The 19,631-nt window shown below is 41.9% G+C and overlaps 1 protein-coding gene and 1 long non-coding RNA gene across 5 annotated transcripts in view; one reads left to right on the forward strand and one right to left on the reverse strand.

Annotated features, from left to right (window-relative positions):
• Nucleotides 1–17,770, forward strand: part of LOC117559146 (ankyrin repeat and sterile alpha motif domain-containing protein 1B-like) — a 55,931-nt gene extending 38,161 nt beyond the window's left edge. The window contains exons 4-12 of one of the 2 annotated variants that reach the window (XM_034235822.1): nt 935–1,042; nt 2,140–2,343; nt 4,198–4,323; nt 6,715–6,786; nt 9,050–9,136; nt 10,771–10,908; nt 11,001–11,168; nt 15,392–15,483; nt 16,506–17,770. In XM_034235822.1, the coding sequence (XP_034091713.1) occupies nt 935–1,042; nt 2,140–2,343; nt 4,198–4,323; nt 6,715–6,786; nt 9,050–9,136; nt 10,771–10,908; nt 11,001–11,168; nt 15,392–15,483; nt 16,506–16,554 (1,044 nt within the window). In that variant the 3' untranslated portion in view covers nt 16,555–17,770. Of the gene's footprint in view, nt 1–934; nt 1,043–2,139; nt 2,344–4,197; nt 4,324–6,714; nt 6,787–9,049; nt 9,137–10,770; nt 10,909–11,000; nt 11,169–15,391 lie in introns of both variants that reach the window. The other variant, XM_034235821.1, reaches the window with a different exon arrangement.
• LOC117559151 overlaps nt 8,842–19,631 on the reverse strand; it is a 31,282-nt gene continuing 20,492 nt past the window's right edge. The window contains exons 2-4 of one of the 3 annotated variants that reach the window (XR_004570930.1): nt 10,361–10,435; nt 9,492–9,546; nt 8,842–9,162 (exon numbers count right to left, since the gene is read on the reverse strand). This is a non-coding gene — a long non-coding RNA (uncharacterized LOC117559151). Of the gene's footprint in view, nt 9,547–10,360; nt 10,436–19,631 lie in introns of all 3 variants that reach the window. The other 2 variants (XR_004570931.1, XR_004570929.1) reach the window with 2 other exon arrangements.

A 19,631-nucleotide genomic window follows, 5' to 3' on the forward strand; every position in this document is an offset into this window, starting at 1 on the left:
GCGCTTTCATTGGAGTCCAAGAGTATATTATGTTGGTGTTTGGTGACTGTGTAATGAGCGCCTGAGGAAAATCATTAGACTACTACAAATCAGCTACAATCTGATATTTTTTAATTTGCATTTCATGGTGCAAAAACTCTCAGTAAAATGTCCTCAACAAGTAATGTAGTCCTTACTTCACTGAAAAGTACAGTGAATAACTACTTTGCGGCAATTAATGAAATCTCTCCACTACTATCATTGTGTATGGGTCTCATACAGAATACTTGAGTCATGTTAGCCTGTGTTTTAAATTAAAGGCATGATACACACTGTGATCGTTCGTGTGTATCGTTTGTGTAACAGCGTGAACACAGCCGTCCGAGCCGTTTGAGTTATGTAATAATAATGACATGATTTACGCTCATGCTCCGGGGTATTTTACATCATTAAATATGCACTCATTAGCACTTCCCTGAGTGCTGTTTTTCTCTGTGAAACCTTTTTTTGAATAGCAGTAATATCCTCCATTTGAGGCTCGTGATCGCGATAATCTGCTACATTTTATGCAGTTTTTTTCCAAATGCTGATATAATCTTGTTATCATCCAGTCTGAAAGCCTTTGGACTTTTTTCCAAAAAGCTGTTTTAAATTATGCAAATGTCAGTGAGAGTCATCATTTTTTCCCCAGCGCAGCGCCATAAGACGCAGCATTTCTCATGTTTGCAAGGAACACAAAAAACTGACATCCTAACTCTTTCTGAGTCAGAAATAGTGAAACAAGTTCCCAAAGCCTTAGGTGATGTCTTCAAAAAGCTTGTTTGTCCAACAAACTGTCCAAAGCCCCACGATCATAAGACAACAATGATATGACACTGAAAATATCCGAATGTTTTTTGTTCGCACTGCACCCAAACTATCATCATGTCTAATATCTTTGTTTCTTTTTATTCAGGTATTGAAGATCAGTCTTATTGGACACAGAAAACGGATTCTTGCCTCATTGGGAGACCGGCTACACGAAGAGACCCCACAGAAACCTCCGCGGGCCGTCTCCCTCAGGGTGAGTGAGTCTCAGTGTGTGAGAGGAAGTATAAAACCCTCTGCAATATCCTGTGGATTCCATTGATTATGAAACATCAGACGAAAGAAGGAATCAAAGGTCCAGAGGTTCTCAAAGTGTTGAGGATTGAGCCTTCCCTGCAGATATTAACTCCCAACTGGTTCCCCAAATCTCGGGCACAAAATGGCCGACTCACTGCAGTTTCCTCCCTGCCGGATTGTCCTGGATTCTAATCACAAAGAAGCGGCTTTCCCTCTCCCATTGGAGCTACGCTCTAACGTCCTTATAATAGAAAGTGCTCTTTGTGATGAGGAGCCAACGAGGCCCTCTGCTCCTCAGTGTTGGCCCCTCTATCCGGCTCCTCTCTGGACCCTGAAACAGCCCAAAACCGTCCACCTATTCTCATGTTCAACTGGGAACTGCAGTTATCTACTGAGACTAAAACGTGTGGCAAAATAAGCCATTGTTGTAAAAAAAAAAAATGGTTATCTCCATCTTTGTTGAGTCAATAGAATAAAAAAACACTACAGAAATAAAACTGAAATTAAATCAGCCAATGTTCTCATTTGAGAAGCTAGAAAAAGCAAATGTTGAGCCTCTTACTTTGATTCTTGATTGATCAATCTGCTAGTTGTTTAATACCTAATCTCACTTCATAGAAACACTATAGGACAAATGAGCAGAAAGGATGGAGGCTCAGGATGAGAACTGGATTGTAACTTCAGCTTCCACTGCCCATAACTAAATAAGGAAAAGGACCAGAAAAAGGTCTGTTCTAAAGAGACTCTTCTCATATGTAATCAACTGAGAGTCAATCACCTCTCTGTAGAAGTAGCTGACTTTATAATAACCTAAAACCGTCAAATACATACAAGTTGTAATTCTTCTGGCAATTGAAGTCTCCTCTCAGGTTGGAAACCCTCTTAAATGAACCTGATTTCCACAAAGCTGAGAGCAGTGCTGAGCAGTATGGCAACACTGAGCTGAGAGGTCAAATGTGACACGGTGAATACAGTCGCCCTACTTATTGTACTTGCAGCAGTGACACACCACATTATGAAATGATGAATGAACCCTCTCTCGCCCTCTTCTCCCAGGAGCCCGGTGGGAACCACACTCCTCCCCAGCTCAGCCCGGCGGTGGGCCAGGCAGCGTACACGGCGGGGGTCCCGGGGGGGTCTCTGGACGTGCAGCACCTCATCATGCAGGCGGACGCCCGGCGCAGGCAGCGCAGCAACGACAACTACTTTGAGGATGTACCGCGATCCAAGCTGGAGCGACAGATGGCCCAAGTCAGCATGGTGAGGAAGGGAGGAGGGAGGGAGGGGTGAAGGAAGGCAGGGGGGAGAGAGATGGGGAGGAGGGGAGAGTATTATGAATGGATGCAGCCAGAGATACAGGTCATCAGAGCCAGTTCTGTGCCCGGAGCTCCAAATTATTAAAATCAGCAGGGTTGCATGTTCCCTAATTGCCATAAACAGTGAAAATGTATTTCATTTTTTTAAGCAATCCCACAAACACCATTATGTTGCCAAAATGTGTATTCATCCACAGCTAAAAATAGTCCCAAACAAGTTTACTATCACATCATGTTTGCTGAAAACTGAAAAAGAAATAATCTTATAGTCACTCAAGATTTATGATTTCCTGATATTCTTTCAAATGTTGTCCTTGTCAAATCATAGAGATAAGAAAGTAAACCAAAATGTGATTCAGTAATACTTCAAAGCAATTCAAAACTAATGAGCTTCCACTCAGCATCACATTTCTAATCAGGACGCTGGAATATATCTTAATCATAAATGAGGTGGCTCAGTAATTAAATGCAGGTCCTAATAGCTACAAGATGTGAGCCAAAGTGTTTTATCTGCCTGTTTTAAAGACACCATTAATACTCTGCAGCAGGCGGACCATCTGACACCAGCAGCTCAGAGCTCATATACATTTGAAATTATGCCTGAAACTTTGTGCTATAAAATGATAACATATGCAAAGCACAATACAGGGGATAAAGAGCAGCAGTGTTTTTGGCACACTTACAAACGCAATCAGACATAATGTACTGTTTTATGAAATAAATAATTATCTCCAGTAGATTTGATAGATTTCAGAATAACTGTCTCAATTTTGCAGCCAATTTTATTATCATTCAAATGCGAAGATATAACCTTTCTGATTTCCAATCAGCAACAATTACTGTGACACACACACACACACACACACACACACACACACACACACACACAAGGCAGCAGCTGTGTTTTGATTCAGTATGATTGGGGTCTTTTAATGTCTCCGTGTGAATTACAGAGCATATCAATGCAGGATAACACACACTAATGTTTACCCCGCTGAATCCCTCAAGTGTATCCCCCTTTCTCGTAACAACACTCTGAGGAGCCACAGATGAGTATGTTTGAATAGAAAGATAACTATTATAGAAAATAAGAAATATACCCCTGACATGTCTATGATTGCCCTCTGGATCTTCCCTCACCCTTACCATGGTCCTTAAGGTAGCACGTTAAACACTTAGAGGAACTGAAGATTTCCAGCTGAGTCTGTGAGCCTTCACTGTGTGAGAAAATCATGATGTATGTTAACACTGGTGAGGTTTAGTGCAGATTTGGTCAATGCCAGTTCCATAAGCTGTATCCTCGAGCTGTTTATCCAACATCTCCACATCTGATTACACGATGTCACCTCACCATCTTTCTGACGGGGATTACACACCCCAAGCAGATAAAGAGAGACACATAAACACGGCCTGGCACAGAATGTGTGCATACCTCCTCATCTGGATTAATTTACCAAGGAATGAAAGCCCTTAACACCTCGCTGTTATCCACTGACATTTGAGAAGTATGTAGATAGGATTAAGGTATTTCCTCTGGTTAAAAGGTGAGCTCTCAGTGGGAGAAAAAGCGCTGAGCAGGAGCAAAGAGTCTTAAACTGAGTTAAAGCATGAAAACAAGTCGAGCATAGTTCATCCAACTTGAATTTCCTCTTGGATGTTCTGTGAAGCATGTTCCTGTTTGTCAGGAAAGCTGTTACATTAAACACGTTCACCGGGCCAGAAAGTGATGTCAACAGTGGACTCAGTAATCTCCTGTGATCCTGTGTGTGTGCTGACATGCTGTTGGTTCTCGTTGCAGGCAGGCGAATGGTGCGAGCCAATCACGTTGCGCCCTCCTAACGAGGCCACCTCGTCCACCCCGGTGCAGTACTGGCAGCATCACCCCGAGAAGCTCATCTTCCAGTCCTGCGACTACGAAGCCTACGTGAGTCCTTCACTTCACTTCCATTCACTCCAGTGTGAATATTCACAGTTCCAAAGTAGAAGCACTGCAACTAACATTTATTTTCAGTTCCTATTTATTTACAGATAATTTCTGGATGAAGTGATTGATTGGTCTTTAAAAATACAGACAATCTTCCCAAATACAAGTTGATTTATTCAAATCACAAACAAGCCAAACTATAAAAGAGTATGGTTTACCACATAGACAATTTTAGGTGTTTTTGTAATATAATAAAGGTAATCATCATCCTATTAGTTGACATTTTGTTGTGATAGACCTACTGTATATCAGTTCACCTCTAAAGTTATATAATGATAATAGTGACCAATGACCCTCAACTTCACCTTTCAGTCGGCACTTGTTCTCAGCTCTTTGGTACATTTAGACCTTTGCCGGTTACATAAGGTTGTTATATATCCACGTCACCACGGATACAGCCTTGCGTCTCTGATTAGTTATATGCTCAGCACCCAGACTGAGATGATTACTTACTTGGAGCAGTGCAGAAATGCAATTTTGGAAGCCATTGGCTCTGCAAAACATCCAGAGGGAATGTAATCTCAGGCACACGATCTGATTGGTTCCGAGGCACTGTGGAGAAGACAGGGAGATGTGAGCCAGACGATTAAGTAAGAGAGAGCAGAAGAAGAAGAAAAAAGCCTGACACATTATAGTATGTCGAAAAGAAAGTCATAGTATGTAAGAAATATCAGAAAAAAAGTAATAGTATAGTATGCCGAAGAAAAGTCATAGTAAAGTATGTTGAAAATATTTTTATGCAAAAAAACGAAAAAATATACTATGTTGAAAATATCCATAAAACGACATGGTGTAGAATATTTCAAGAAAACAACATAGTATATATAGTATGTCGGAAAAAGTCAAAGTATAGTAGGCCTATGTCAAAAAATATCTGCAAAAAACGGCATAGTATAATATATGTCAGAAATATCAGAAAACATGTCATAATACAGTATGTCGAAAAAAAGTCAAAGTATAGTATGTCTAGAATATCAGAAAAAAAGGTCATAGTATGCTGAATACTCCTTTATTTGTCTCACCTCAGAAGATTGATACAACGGCGTGATCCCATTGAGTGTTTTGGACGGGTGATGGAGAAGGCATGACGGGTGGGCCACCAGGGGAAAATATCGAGGGGCTTTCATGAGGCTATTTATGACAAGATTGTTAACACTGGCTGTCCCCGGCAACAGGCCCCAGAAAGTGAGATAAATGAGCGGGAGACACAACAGAGGGGGAGGAGGAGCGCTCATTGGGAATATTGGCAAGATGGAGGGAGATAGAGTAAAAAAGAATACAATACATGTATAAGACAATAATGAGAGGGAAAGAGAGAATAGAGGAGTGTATTTATGTGTTAGTGTATGGAGAAAGAGATGGTTAAACCCAGAAGAACAGAATAAAGCATCAGCACTGTTCACATTTAATCCCAGGCTCTAAATAATCAAAACCCAGCCCCCCCTCAGATGGCCCGATAACTTTGTTATGTTCGCTTCACAACCACAACCTGAAAGCATTATCTGAAGTTATTACAAATCAGTTTCCAGTAAGACCCTGCAGACATTGAAACTGAATGACCACATCATGAGCTGCGCATGTTAGAGCAACATTGAATTAGTACACAAAAATGTGAAATGTAAATCTCAAAAGAATAGGTTGTAGCTTTGTTTATGACACATTCACAGTTGTAGAAGTAAACCAAGAAGACTAACATTGTACCAGCTGTGTATAAGATTGGTTGTTTAAGAATGTATTCCTTATCACATGACAGATCAATCCCCGGAGGTAGATATACATTTTGTTCCTTGGTTTTGGAGTGATTTCCTGCAGGGTCACAGATGGAGCTGTAAATAGTCCTCTTGTAATCCACTAAAAGCCTTGTTAGGATCACACTCTCAGGAATAAGGTCTCTTGAAAGGGCACTGAGTTGGTGGATGTCTCACACATTAAGTGCTCTAATGTCGCCATAAACATTGTCCTGTAAAACATCGGCCCCATTAGCTGCCTCTTTATTAAATCAGATACTACGTGTTCAGCATGTCTGTGTGGAGCCAGACTCGGTCCCTCAGGAGCCTCTCACTACACTGTTACATCAACTGGATGTAAACATGGAACTAATAAATGACTCAACACATAACAAATAACAGTTTATTTGGCAAAGAGAAGTACTATAAACGAAATACATTTACTGGAAAGATGTGTACATTTATTCAATTCAAACAATAAAAACAAAAGTACAGACAACCAGTTTGACCTCTTAAAAAATGCCTTTATTGTGTAACAATGTTGTTTTGAAGGTATTGAGACCCCAAGATCATAACACTCTATATTCCCTGTGTGTGTCCACAGTACCTGGGCTCCATGCTGGTGAAGGAGCTGAGAGGGACGGAGTCCACACAGGACGCTTGTGCCAAGATGAGGGTAAGACACGGCCTGACACACACTGCTCCTACTGTTGCTAGGGAAGATCCTACTACTACTGAGATCTGGAAACACAGCCACATAGCTTAAAAGGTGTCTGAATGATATGCCAAAACTAAAACACAAGTTGTACTACATTAAACCTAAATGCATGTGGCCGTATTATGTATATATAAACAAACACTTGTTCTTAAATCTGGGACAGGCTCAAATAAGGAGTGCCCTCACACTAGAATAAGCGTACCTATCATGAAAGTGGATTAGGTGTATTGAGGGATTTATTTGTAATATCCTTGCCTACTTGCCCGTCACCTTATCTCCTTCTCATTCTGCTGCCCCTCTTCATCCTCTCTTGAACGTCTGTCTCCTCCTCATCACATCTTTTCTTCCTGCTTCCTCACTCTTCCCGTATCTAACTGTAACACCGTCTCCCGGCTCTCTCTCGCTGCTGCAGTGTGAAGAATGATTTTAATATTCATGAGCAAAGCTTTCTGTTCCTCTCCCCTCCTCCCTCCTGTCTCTATATTTATGTTGCCACATTGGAGGGAATCTTCTTTTCTTCTACTCCTCTCCATCCCCAGTGACACACATCTGCTGAAACCCAGGCAGTAATTAAGAGCAGTTATCAGTTATCGCTCCGTTATTTTCCTCCGTGCAAAAACCTCTTCTTTACTTGCACGCTGGATCCCAGCGTTCCTCCTTTCTTCTGTACCTGCGTCTTTTAGCTGTGAAGGTAGATGTGGATGTTGAAAACTCTCGCTGGGTTTCTGCCAGCGCTCAGCCTTGATCCTGACGAGGCCGAGCCAAGGAAGGAAGGAAGGAAGGAGCGTAACAATGGAAAGAAGCAGATAAAGAAAGGAGAGCAGTTGGTAGATTTGACAAAGAGGAGAAATCAGGGACAGAGTGTGACAGTAACATGGATACTGAGGAGATAACAAGATAAAGTGATTCTGAAGAGTCTCATCGCACGTCGATTTCTTTGAATGTATGAAATCTGTTGGCAGGTAGAATGACAGCAAATCACACCATTCTCCGCAGCACCTCACTGCATCATGAACTTAAATATGGCTAATGAGACACGTTGAAGAGCCAATATGTAATTAAAAAGGACGAGGAGGGATATACAGTAGGAGTCCAATGTGTCTGAAAAGCTAATAGACTTATTGCATTTGCAGCGCTAATGTCGATGTTGTTTAGAAATGTAATTTGGAGTGTCTGACAACCTCTGGAGATTATTTGAATGGACTCTGAAAATAAAGGAGACACCATCAATGCACTGTTTGATTAGCTCATCTATTGAAAACATGGATCACATTGAATCTCAAAGGTTATTAAATTAAAAGGAGATCAAACTCAACTCATTAATTTGGAACTAATTACACATTTCCACTATGGTTAAAGGTCCCATGTCATGCTTTTCCGGTTATTACCCGTCCCCTTGTGTGTTATGTAGCTTTTTCTGCATGTAAACGGTCTGCAGAGTCAAAACCCTCAACGTACACCCTGTAGCGAGTAAAACTCTTAACACAGAAAATACCTGTCTATGCTGCCCCAGAACGCCTCGTTGGAGATTTCTCTTTTTCATTTTTTTCTTCCTGGGTCGTGGTGACGTAATGGCTACGCGGATTGGTCCATTGATTTGATTTGGACCAATCCGCTGACTTCCTCACACACACACACACTGATCTTTTCTCAGCCGGAACTCAGCCTGAGTGTGTGTGTGCTCAGGCTGAGCTTCGCCGTGCCCCGCAAACCCCACGCAGCAACCAGGAAACGACCGCAGTAATCCAGCTCACACTGTCCGCAGCAGCGAGCCCCGCAACACGGCACCCAGACCCCGCGCAGCATTCTCATCTGTTTGTCCTTACTGGTGTCATTTCCTGGTTGCTAACAAACGCCATTGTAACACATAATCACTGATGTTCCGCTGTAACGGTGGTGGACTCATCAGAACAGAGTGGGCGAGCTGACCAATCAGAGCACAGTGGGCTCACGGGGGGGGGGCAGGAGCTCCAACAAGCCGTGTCGGATAGAGAGTGAATACACATAGAGAGATGCTGTATGAGAAACCAATGTGAGTTTGGAACATTGAAAAATGTAAATCTATTCTAGTAGACCTCAACAATGGAATTATGATCAGTAGGAATGGCCATGACATGGGACCTTTAAAAGTGTAATACTCCAACTGATGCCTGTGACTATTGGAAGCTTCAAATGTCATCTCTGATGTGTTTTGTCTTCTTTGCTTCTTATGAACTCGAAGAAGTCCACAGAGCAGATGAAGAAGGTGCCGACCATCGTCCTCTCCGTGTCCTACAAAGGAGTGAAGTTCATCGACGCCACAAATAAGGTAACACTTCCTTCCTGCGCCGCCTCCTGTAAATAACATGTGAAAGGTCAGGCTTTCCGGCACGAGCATGACTGACATTCAGAGGTGTCGGAAAGCACTGCAGGCCTGAGGTCTGCTTCTGCTGCAGCCTGACTGACATATATGGTGTAGAACATCTATAAGGTGTAAAAGAGGGCAAAACACAACAGGCAATAATCAGTTTGGAATGGAGGAAATCAATCACAACCTACTCACTTCTTAAATCCTTTATGAAATGATTAGAAACAGGGGTGATATGGCTCTTTATAAATGATAATGGACTTTACTAGAACAACTCTCAAGGTATACACAAAGTAATTCCACTGTTCATCATCACCTCTTTTTTCTATCCATAGTTACATTTGATCGTTTGTCAGCATCAGCGCTAGTTCCTGTCAAAAGAGAAATGAAAGTTAGTAAACCGGTTTCTCGGTAAAAAACTACATTTCCATACTGTGTACTTTAACCAAAAAGTGATGTGTTCAAATGAACTCACTTTCATTAAAGTGTTTTTGTGCCCCTCATAAGCCTGTGGAAGGGAAATACCATAGGGATGATGATTTACAATCAGCCTAATTGAATAACAACACAGCAAAGTACATACAAAATAAGAGTAACAAGTCTTTCTGAACAGTCATTTGTCGTGTGATTACCAACATTGGTCAGCATGTCTAACTTTAAACACTAAAACAGTTTCTAATATGTGAGTGTGTAATGAGTGTGGGTTGTTCTCTTAGTTTTAGTATTATCAAATCAAATCAAGTTTGATTTATATAGCACATTTATAAACGATTTTTGGTGGAGCCAAAGTGCTGTACATATAATAAAATTAGCCTACAGTAGAGACACTTTACAGCAAATACAACAGCACAGATTGTTCAGAATATCAGTATGAGAAAAACGACACCCTCTGTTATGTGAAAGCAGTTTACGGCATTTAAGCCTGGCTAATAATTTCACTCTAAGGAGTCAATTATTCCTGTCATTTAGTGAAGAACAAAATACCCAGGTGGGTAATAACGGCACAGTGAGGAACAGAAGATATTATAAGGAGCTTGTATTTATTTAAGCCTCAGCTTTCCAAAATCACAGACCCAGCAGAAAATGAGTCCAATTTGCATATAATCAGTACATGTGTATGTTTTCCTCAGGCAACACTGCACTGAGCACAGTTTGGTTATAATACAAAAGAAACAGTGGCATTACCTGGAATCACCTCTCTGGGTCATTTTGTTAGAAGTAAATCTTCCATATTCATTCTCCATATCTGATCTGCTGTCCCTGTGTAAACAAACATAAACAACCAATAGGCTGGTCTCTTTAAAGATAAATATAATACAATCCAGTATGACAAAGAACTTGTGTTTTTCTTGCTTTGATGTTGTTTGATTTACAGCACTGAGAATTAACACAGCACAGAGACAGCAGTGTGACATTACCAGAGGACAAATTCAAACTCAATGTCTCCAGAAAACAGTCAAACCAACATGTAGCTACAGTTATTTTGGTTTTGGGATGTGTGAAATGAAATGATAATAAATGGGATTAGTTTTTCCATGAAGTGGCTCACAGGAGATAATAAAAACCTTTCCCGGCCCCTCCTTCCTTTCCTGCAGAACATCATCGCAGAACATGAGATCCGTAACATCTCGTGTGCGGCTCAGGATCCAGAGGACCTGTCTACATTTGCCTACATCACCAAAGACCTCAAGTCCAGTCACCACTACTGCCACGTCTTCACTGCTTTTGATGTGGTTAGTACCGACACTGTCAAGAATCACATGCACGGTGCCTGCACATCACACTGTGTTCTCACACTGTGTTTTTGTCTTCATCGTCTGGTCAGAACTTGGCGTATGAGATCATCCTGACCCTGGGCCAGGCCTTCGAGGTGGCCTACCAGCTGGCCCTGCAGGCGAGGAAGAGCGGCCACGGCTCCTCCACGCTGCCCGAGAGCTTCGATAGCAAGCCCAGTAAACCTGTCCCCAAACCTCGAATCAACATCCGCAAATCTGTAAGCATCGCCGCCGCACTGTGTGAAGGGGAATCCATCCTAAACACCTGCAACATTGTAAAGTGGTTGAGATTTGAAACTAGATGTTGTGCCTTTTTTTCAAGTTCCCTGCAGAGAACTTGGTAACATTTCTATGAACTGGATCCTCTATATCTGAAAGCTGTTATATAATTAACTTTAAGATCTACTTAATTGTTTATGAAAGAAGAATTGTGTTATAGGATGGATTTTCACTTCTAATAACACCTCTTAACCCTGCCTTCAATCAAATCTAACCATCATCCCATCAACTCTGTCCCTTTACACTGCAATCTGTCCATAACTCTCACCCTGTACTCTGATTGGTTCATGTCTCTCATCCCCGCTCACCGCCGTGTGTTTGGTTGGATTATCCTGGACTGCTTGTGTTTTGTTTGTGAGTGTCGGCCCAGCAGACACAGAGGTTTAGGTGGATATTTGATCTGTTAAGCGTCCGCTCGGTCTCCTCGTCCCTGCAGTCTCTTCCACACGGCGCTGATTGATGAGGCCAGTTTTCATAGAGCTCTGGGGAGGCTTGCTTGGCTCGCCTCGCTCTGTGTGTGTGTGTGTGTGTGTGTGTGTGTGTGTGTGTGTGTGTGTGTGTGTGTGTGTGTGTGTGTGTGTGTGTGTGTGTGTGTGTGTGTGTGTGTGTGTGTGTGTGTGTGTGTGTGTGTGTGTGTGTGTGTGTGTGTGTGTGTGTGTGTGTGTGTGTGTGTGTGTGTGTGTGTGTGTGTGTGTGTGTGTGTGTGATGTGGAAGACTCCCACATACTGCAGCCTTGCATGGAGGATTAAATATTGACATTTCAGTCCATCAGAATCTCCTAATAAAAGCTGGGGTCTCTGATAGTGTGTTTTATGTTATCCCATTGGCAGTCCTGCAAAGCTGCGATACACATTTCCCTGTTCAGTTTGATGAACAAAAAAAAAAAAAGCTGAGGTCATTCATCTATATTTTGGTATTAACTGCCTTGTTTTTAGAAAGAAACTGTTTGGTATTTCTTTATTTTAAAAACAAAAAGAGGACCCATGTACAAGAACCTAGCTATCTCACGTTGTGAGTGGTACAAAAATGCACAGGGTTCCTTTAACGGTTATTTAATCTCCGCCCTAGCTTTGTGATACTTGTGTTCCTCATCATCATTCCTCTGTGTGTGCAAACGTGTTTGGCCTTTCTTCATGCCTCCACCAACCGCAGCGTCACAAAGTCTATCCGAAAACCTGTCAACCTCCCATTAACCCCAACACAGCATTAAAATAGCCCGCTAACACACTTCCACAGCAGCACATGTGTGTCTAAAGGGCCCGTATAGAGTTACGGTGACTGCTATATCAGTGTGCTGCAGACCCAATGTAAGCCATTTACATACTGTGAGTCATGGAAGAGATGGTGATGGAGCTTCGGAGGAATGGTCTCCCTTTCTAAAGTTAGAGTGAGATGTGAGACGCTGAGGAAAGACAGGAGGAGGAGAAAGATTAAAAAAAGACCTGTGTGTTTGCGGTCCTCCTGTGATTTGTTGCAAAGCTTGTGTGTGGTCTTGTGCTTACAGAGATGATGAACGATGGCATGTATGCACACAACCTGCTGAGTCGGCAACCGTTACATTAACCATTAATTGCATTTTCTTTCTCTGTATGTGGTGTGTAGTTAATGGCTTGTGGTGTGCAGCAGAGATGCTGCAGGATTCACTTAATATTCCTGCCACCTGCGAGCTATAATCTCCATCCTGCCCCCCCCCCCCCACTGTGCTATAACATACCGCGGCTATGTTTTTCTGCCCACAAGTATCCGTTTCTCCACACCCTCCCTTTTCATTTGTCGTTGTTAGTTGTCTGAGCGTATCCGCTTGTAGATCTCCCACAACATCCACTTAACTTGCCCTCATGAGTGTGACCGCGTCTGATGTGACTATTGTCTGTGATCAGCATTGGCATGTTACTGTAATCGGAGTGTAGCTTCAAAACAAGACTGAAATACACGACCCTAACCCTGTATGAGTGAGATTTGCAATATTAAGTATCCCAGTGAAGTGAAAATAGCTTGTTTCCATGCAGACAGTTCATTTTGTTAGTGGTCTTGGAATCATACATTTACACTTCCTGAAAATGAAATTCAACCACAAGCTATCTCGCCTCATCTGCAGAATTGTTCATGACTTTGGAGAAAAACATTTTGAATATGCGCCTGGCTTGTGTATATGTTTTTACCGAGTGATGTTTTATTCGTCTTGCTGGGAGTGTTTTTGTCCGGCAGGAGTTGCTTTTTTAAATGTGGCCTAGTCTGCTCCTGCTTTAGTTTTACTGTATTGCAGTAATGCTGCTGTCCCACGCTGTTGCCAGGACGATTACTTTGCTGCCATGTTGTTGCCATGGTTTTGGAGTGTTGTTGCCATGCAGATGCTCTGTGCCTTTGCCGTGCTGCTTTGTTGTTTTTCGGTGTTGGTGTTGCTGAGCAGGCCCACTTTGACTTGTATATGACCTCTGCCCCTGTAGGTCATCATGTCCCCCGTCAGCCGCTGGTCACTGGGTCACATTTACACCCCTCACCGGCCTCCTCTCCACCCTCCTCTTCCTCCCCCTCGACTCTTCCATCTTCCTCACAAAGCTCAGTCACAGGTCCTCCACGCTTTTCCTTCTCCTATTCTTTATTCCCACATGATTTCTTTTTTAAGTCAAGGAGAAAGCGCCTTCTGTAAGTGCTTCCATTCTCTTCTATCGCTTTGAGTCGACTCACTCTGCATCCTTGTGTGGTCTGTTTGCAGTGAGTGTTGTCCGTCGCTCGCATTATTTATTTACTATCTCCCCCTCTTTATCAGCTAATACAGAGCAGAACTGGAATAGTGCCTCAGTCAGTTTTTATATTCCCCAAGCACCAATTCAACCCCTTCACGGGAAAACACTGCCTTCCTAAAGATGGTCAATGTTTAAATACGTGTTCAAACCTCCATTAAATGGGCTGTTTTAATATGAGTGTTTTTCCTACTGATGGATGTTGCTTGCTCATCCACATCTCCTACAGGGCAGTTTCCTTTTTAAAGGGTCATCCGAAGAAGACTGCAGTACCAGAGCGTACAGTGTGTTAAGTGGAGCTAAGTGCAGTAGACTCCAATTAGAATATGGCTTGTTTTTGCATCAGCTTGATAATTGAAGTTGATGTCCTTTGAAGGTTTGCAGAGTCAAATCCCAAAGTGTGATTTCCCTGCAGCATTCCTACCAGTACTTACATTCCAACCCTCAGCACAAAACCCAAGGCGGTTGATGAATTTGAGACTAATCCTGGCGATGCTATGAACGATTCTACACTAAGCGTGGTGGTGTTGAGTTGCAGTGAGATCAAAAGTGTGTTTGTTCCATAATCCTGTAACCCCAATAACAAGGTGATATGGTCTTTCTGTGGTTGTCCGAGTCTCTGTGAGTGAGGGAGAGGATGGCAACTCCATCAATACTATAGTTAGTGTCCGTTTTGTATCCGTAGCAGACGTGTTGAGACACATGGCTCTGTTAGTGCTATGCAGAACTCTGAGATCTTTAATGCTCATTTATAACATATCAACGTTATATACATTAACTATATTGCTTAAAGACACATTTAGTCTTCCTCTATCAAAAGTGCAGCTCTCACATACGAGTATGCCCTCTCCCCAAATCAGCTGAAGACGTACAAAACCTAGCTTGCACGCTTGATTGGTTGCTGAGGGTTATTTTTGAAAGCAATGTACATTGTTTGGTTGGTTTCCTAGCGCTGAAGCCACGATAGCTTCACTGTGGCAGCGGCAGGCAACTGCTAGGATGTACGTAAAGCACATGGTAATTCAATTATTATTATTATTAAGAATTTCTCATTTGAGACTGAGCTTTCTGTCTGATCTTTGTTCTGCTTTCTCATTTGTAATCTGTATCTCAGCTCCCTCTCACATTTCAGTTTTTTTCCTCCATTACATAACTTTGTAAGCAGCACATCCTCCATTTCATCCCTTCTACCGTTCCCAATCTGAATTCGGTGACTATATTAGCATTAAATTGTCTCATTATATGGTCTCTTCAGTGTGCAGAATCTCAAACAGTAACAGCTGTTTGCATTGAAAATGTGTCATGATAAATTGTCCGTATCCCAACAGTACGGTGGAGTATTTAGAATATGCAGGTTGTTGCAAATACTATGGCACTTTTTCCAACTTCTCTCCTTTTCCTTCTCTGTGTGCATCAGATGGAGCAGCCGTCCATGGACCAGAAGGGCCACGCCAACGTGCCGTGGATTGTGGAGCCGGGTCAGGAGGCCAAGAGAGGAGTCAACACCAAGTACGAGACCACTATTTTCTAACATACACCCGCCTTGTCCACTCCTGTGTGTGTGTGCCTTTCAGAGGTTGCCCTGAACTGGGGGCCCGCCCCGGAGTTGGGCACGAGCGACGCTGCGTCACCTCACCGGCTGAAAACTAAAAAACGAAACATCCTGCCCCGCCCCCGTTAGCCAAGCCTGTCCAGTGTCTACTGCATGATGACGTTTGGCGCTGCGCTGTCTCTTCTTCTCTCTTTTGTTTCTGCTCTCCCCCTCTGTGGCCCCGGCCTCTTCCTCCTGCCTGCAGGGCTGGCGCATGACCTTTGAACCCAGGGCTGTGGTGCACTTCTCTGTCTCCACCTGTAGGTGAATGGTCAGCTCAGTTTTTCCACTTCTTGTTTGTGAATCAGTCAGCGTCCAACCAGTGGGTTGTTCTGCTTTCAGCTTCTTGTTTTTCTTACTTCCTGTTGATGGGTGCAAACCGTTTGGCTTCGTCTCTCTCCACTTTTTTCTCTTTTGACTGCCTCCATCCCTCGCTTTTCTCTGCATTTCAGCCCCTTTGTCCAACTGCCCCTGACAACTTGAATGAGATTTGTTACCAGAATACTGCTAAGAGCTGTGACAGTGTTGTAGCTGACATGAGGAGGGTTGACACTTTTAAACATTTTTTAATCAAAGAGGAGAGGTGATGTAGCACAGTCTAACTTTGACTCAAACTGGTTCATCCAGCAGGCTACTAGAATGTATTACAACTTTTTGATTCTTTATATCAGATTATTTTTGAAAATACTAACAACCAACTTTAGACTTCTCTTTTTGCTTTTATAGCACATGTGTGTTTGTTCAGAATCATTTTAACCAGATGGATTTTTCCCTGGCCATAATCCATATTTTATGTGGGGGGAGGGGATCTTGTATGTAAAAGGTTTAGCATGAGGCTTGTGAGACGCATGGTGGCCATTTTGGATTTGCTGAGCAGGGGGGCCGGTGGAGAGGCGGGGTGTGAGAGCTTTCTCGATAAGTGATGTCATCTCATTTGCAGGGCAATGCCGGACGCTCATGTCCATTACTGTGGAATGCAAAGAATGTAGCCAGCCCTAAACACGGACCTTGTCACACATACAATGCAAAATGGACTACAAAGGACTACAAACATGGATGCTACTCCACAGTGTTTAAGGTTGACTACAACATTCCTCCACATGATGCTTGACACAGTAAACATAAGACAGACATTTACACACTAACAGACGACGGTCTGCTCTGAATGTACACTTATTTGAAAGCCGCCTCAACTTTCTTCAGCGGGATGTTTAATGCGCTCGCCTTGGACGCGTGACCTGTGAACTTTTCGGCGGTCACAGCGTCTCCATAGAAACTAAGTATGTTTACAGGGCAACTGTTGCTAACAGACAATGGACTCGCTAAAGGCACCACTGGGCATGTGTCAGTGTAAGAATGGGCATGGGTTTGAGGACGTCTGGCTGGCTCTTTTGGTCTTTTTATTTTCTTTAAAGTCAGAAAATAATACAGAGATATATGCACAATTGTGTAAATGTGATTGGACTAGCTGCAACACGCTAGAGATGCAACAGGTTTGTCCTATAACGGATATTTAACCTATGTGAACAAAACAGCATCTAGCGTTTAAAAAAAAAAAAAGTATTCTATTTGTATTGCCCGACATTTTAATGTTTAATATGAGAGTATTATATTACCATGATGATTATGATTATTCTTGTGCAATTCTTGTCTACTGTTGTCTTAATGTTACATTATTTTTCTATGAGATGAAACTTTGGGCTTGAGAATGATGGCCATCCTTTAAAAATCTGAAACTATATGATCATATTGTACACAGAGTGAATGTTGCAGGTGGCTAGCTAACTCTTGTCAGGTCAACCCTCATTTCTCATGGGGCTCTACTTATCTAGCAGATGTACTATTTTAAACGCAGTATTACTGTTTTATTTGGATGAGACATTATCCAATTATAAGATGTACATAGATATTTTGCCAACTCATTGTTCATACATGTAATGTAAAAGAGAAATGAATAAAGAATGGGGAGTACATGGCACTGGAAACAAGGTACCACAATAAAGGTTGGGAACTAGAATATAAGAAGAGGAGGTCAAGTGTATTTTGAGCGAAAATGGGTTATTTGGTTACATCACTGCTGACCAACTTATGTACATATGCTTGGGCTTCCAGCACACTGATTTTTGTAATTTTGGCCATTATTTATATCCTTGTAAAGCACATGGAATAAAATATGACTTGTAACAACCATAAGTCATCCTTGCATAAGGTGTCATAAGTTATTGCTTTCACTACATGAAGGGGTATTCTACAGTTTCACTTCCATTGTTAAAGTATTTGAGCACATTTAATAACTACAACTACTAAAAGATAACTACAGTGTACTACTTCTTGTCCTGTTTTTGTTCTTTTGGCCATTATAAAAAAGGTAAATGCAGAAAATCTGGGAACAACATTTAGAGATGCATCAATACTGACAAATATATGTATCCCCAGATTCTTGGCAATACACAGCCCTAATTCATTTAAATAGTTAAACATTGGTATATGTAGGGTAAAGTTGGATCAGTGCATACTTCTTAATTAGCATTTGAAATCTAGGAACTAATCCTCTATTGAACACACAATCTGGGTTCAACTACAGAAGATCAAGGTTGGACCAGGATGTTTACAACATGATTGATTAAAGTGTTTCTGTTCACTTTCAACCTGAGTTTGTTTTGAACCTGCCTGATTGCTTGTCTTGTCTGCTTATCTCATCAAATGTATTAAATGGCTGATATTATGTAACTAACTTAATCGAAGCCAGTTCAAATCAAACTAACTTACAGAGAATAGTGATGTGAGTGTCATTTACCTCATGCTGAATGTAGTAGCAGGCTGTGATGGATGACACTTCCCCCCCCCGTAATTAGTGACGTATAAAGAGTGTTAATTGTTGTGAAACACCTAGGGTATAAATTGCATTGTAAGTGGCACTCTGTTTAGATAATGTTGCTCGAGTTTAATTGTACTCTTCGTAATGTTGCTTGATCCAAAATGCGAACAAGTGATTTAGTGTTGAATATTCATACAACTCTGTGATACTTCAGCCACAAAAGGAATTACAATTGAAACTAAATATCCCTCCCTGTAATCATTTCCAAAAAATCAATAATCCTCCAAAGACCTTAGAACTGATTATTGGTGACGACCAGATCATTAGTAAAGCTTTGTTGATGCTCACAGCTATTGTTGTGTGACTAAATACAGCAACACATCACATATAGACAGCTCAGAGATACATCGACTCTGAGAGAGGTCTTAGCCCACTTAATCAACCGATTGACATGAATACATGCAGTAAAGATGGAGCAGTTGCTATGTTACCATGGTGACCTAAATCCATCAAAGCAGCCCTCATAATCATCTATGTAATGTTAAAATAACAAAATACACATTTACACTGCAACAATAGATAGGCAGCAAACCAATGCCAGCAGCCATCTGATGATTGAAAGACTTATGCTAATGTATTAACACATTTAATGCAAAGGTACATGTTATTTGACTGGACTTGGGGGGGGAATACATGATGACAATGTGGGTAAGACCCCAGGCCACATTGAGCTTTTAATTTCAGACAAATTCAGCAAAAATATAATATTATTCTAACTAAAAATGCCACCCTTGACACTCTTAGCATGTTAGCTATCTCTTTCCCATAAAGCTCAGTAATGAGAGATTTCTCTGAACACAAAGAGTCTGGCGGGGTTTGGATCTGGAGCCCCTCTGGCTGGCCCGCCACACGGCCCGCCTGGATTTCACTGACAGAACTCGCAGCCAGAAAATAAACACAGTTCACTGTCACTACTCTGAAAGGGTCTACAGGGGCAACGGTAAGTGTCTCATGGTGGAGATGTTTGTATGATGTAGCTGCAACAAGTGATACCAAATCATTTCATAACATACAGTTCTCTCTTTAAATTCAAAATATATTATTGCAACCTAAATTGTATTAGTTATATTTGATGTGCACTGAGAAAATTAAAAGGCAGTTTTGACATTCAATTAATGATTTAAGTCGTTAACCACAAATGCCAAACATTTGCTGGCTAAAGATTCTTAATTGTGACTATTTGTAGCT

This window comes from Gymnodraco acuticeps, unplaced genomic scaffold (genome assembly GCF_902827175.1).
Source record: "Gymnodraco acuticeps unplaced genomic scaffold, fGymAcu1.1, whole genome shotgun sequence".
Lineage (NCBI taxonomy): Eukaryota > Metazoa > Chordata > Actinopteri > Perciformes > Bathydraconidae > Gymnodraco > Gymnodraco acuticeps.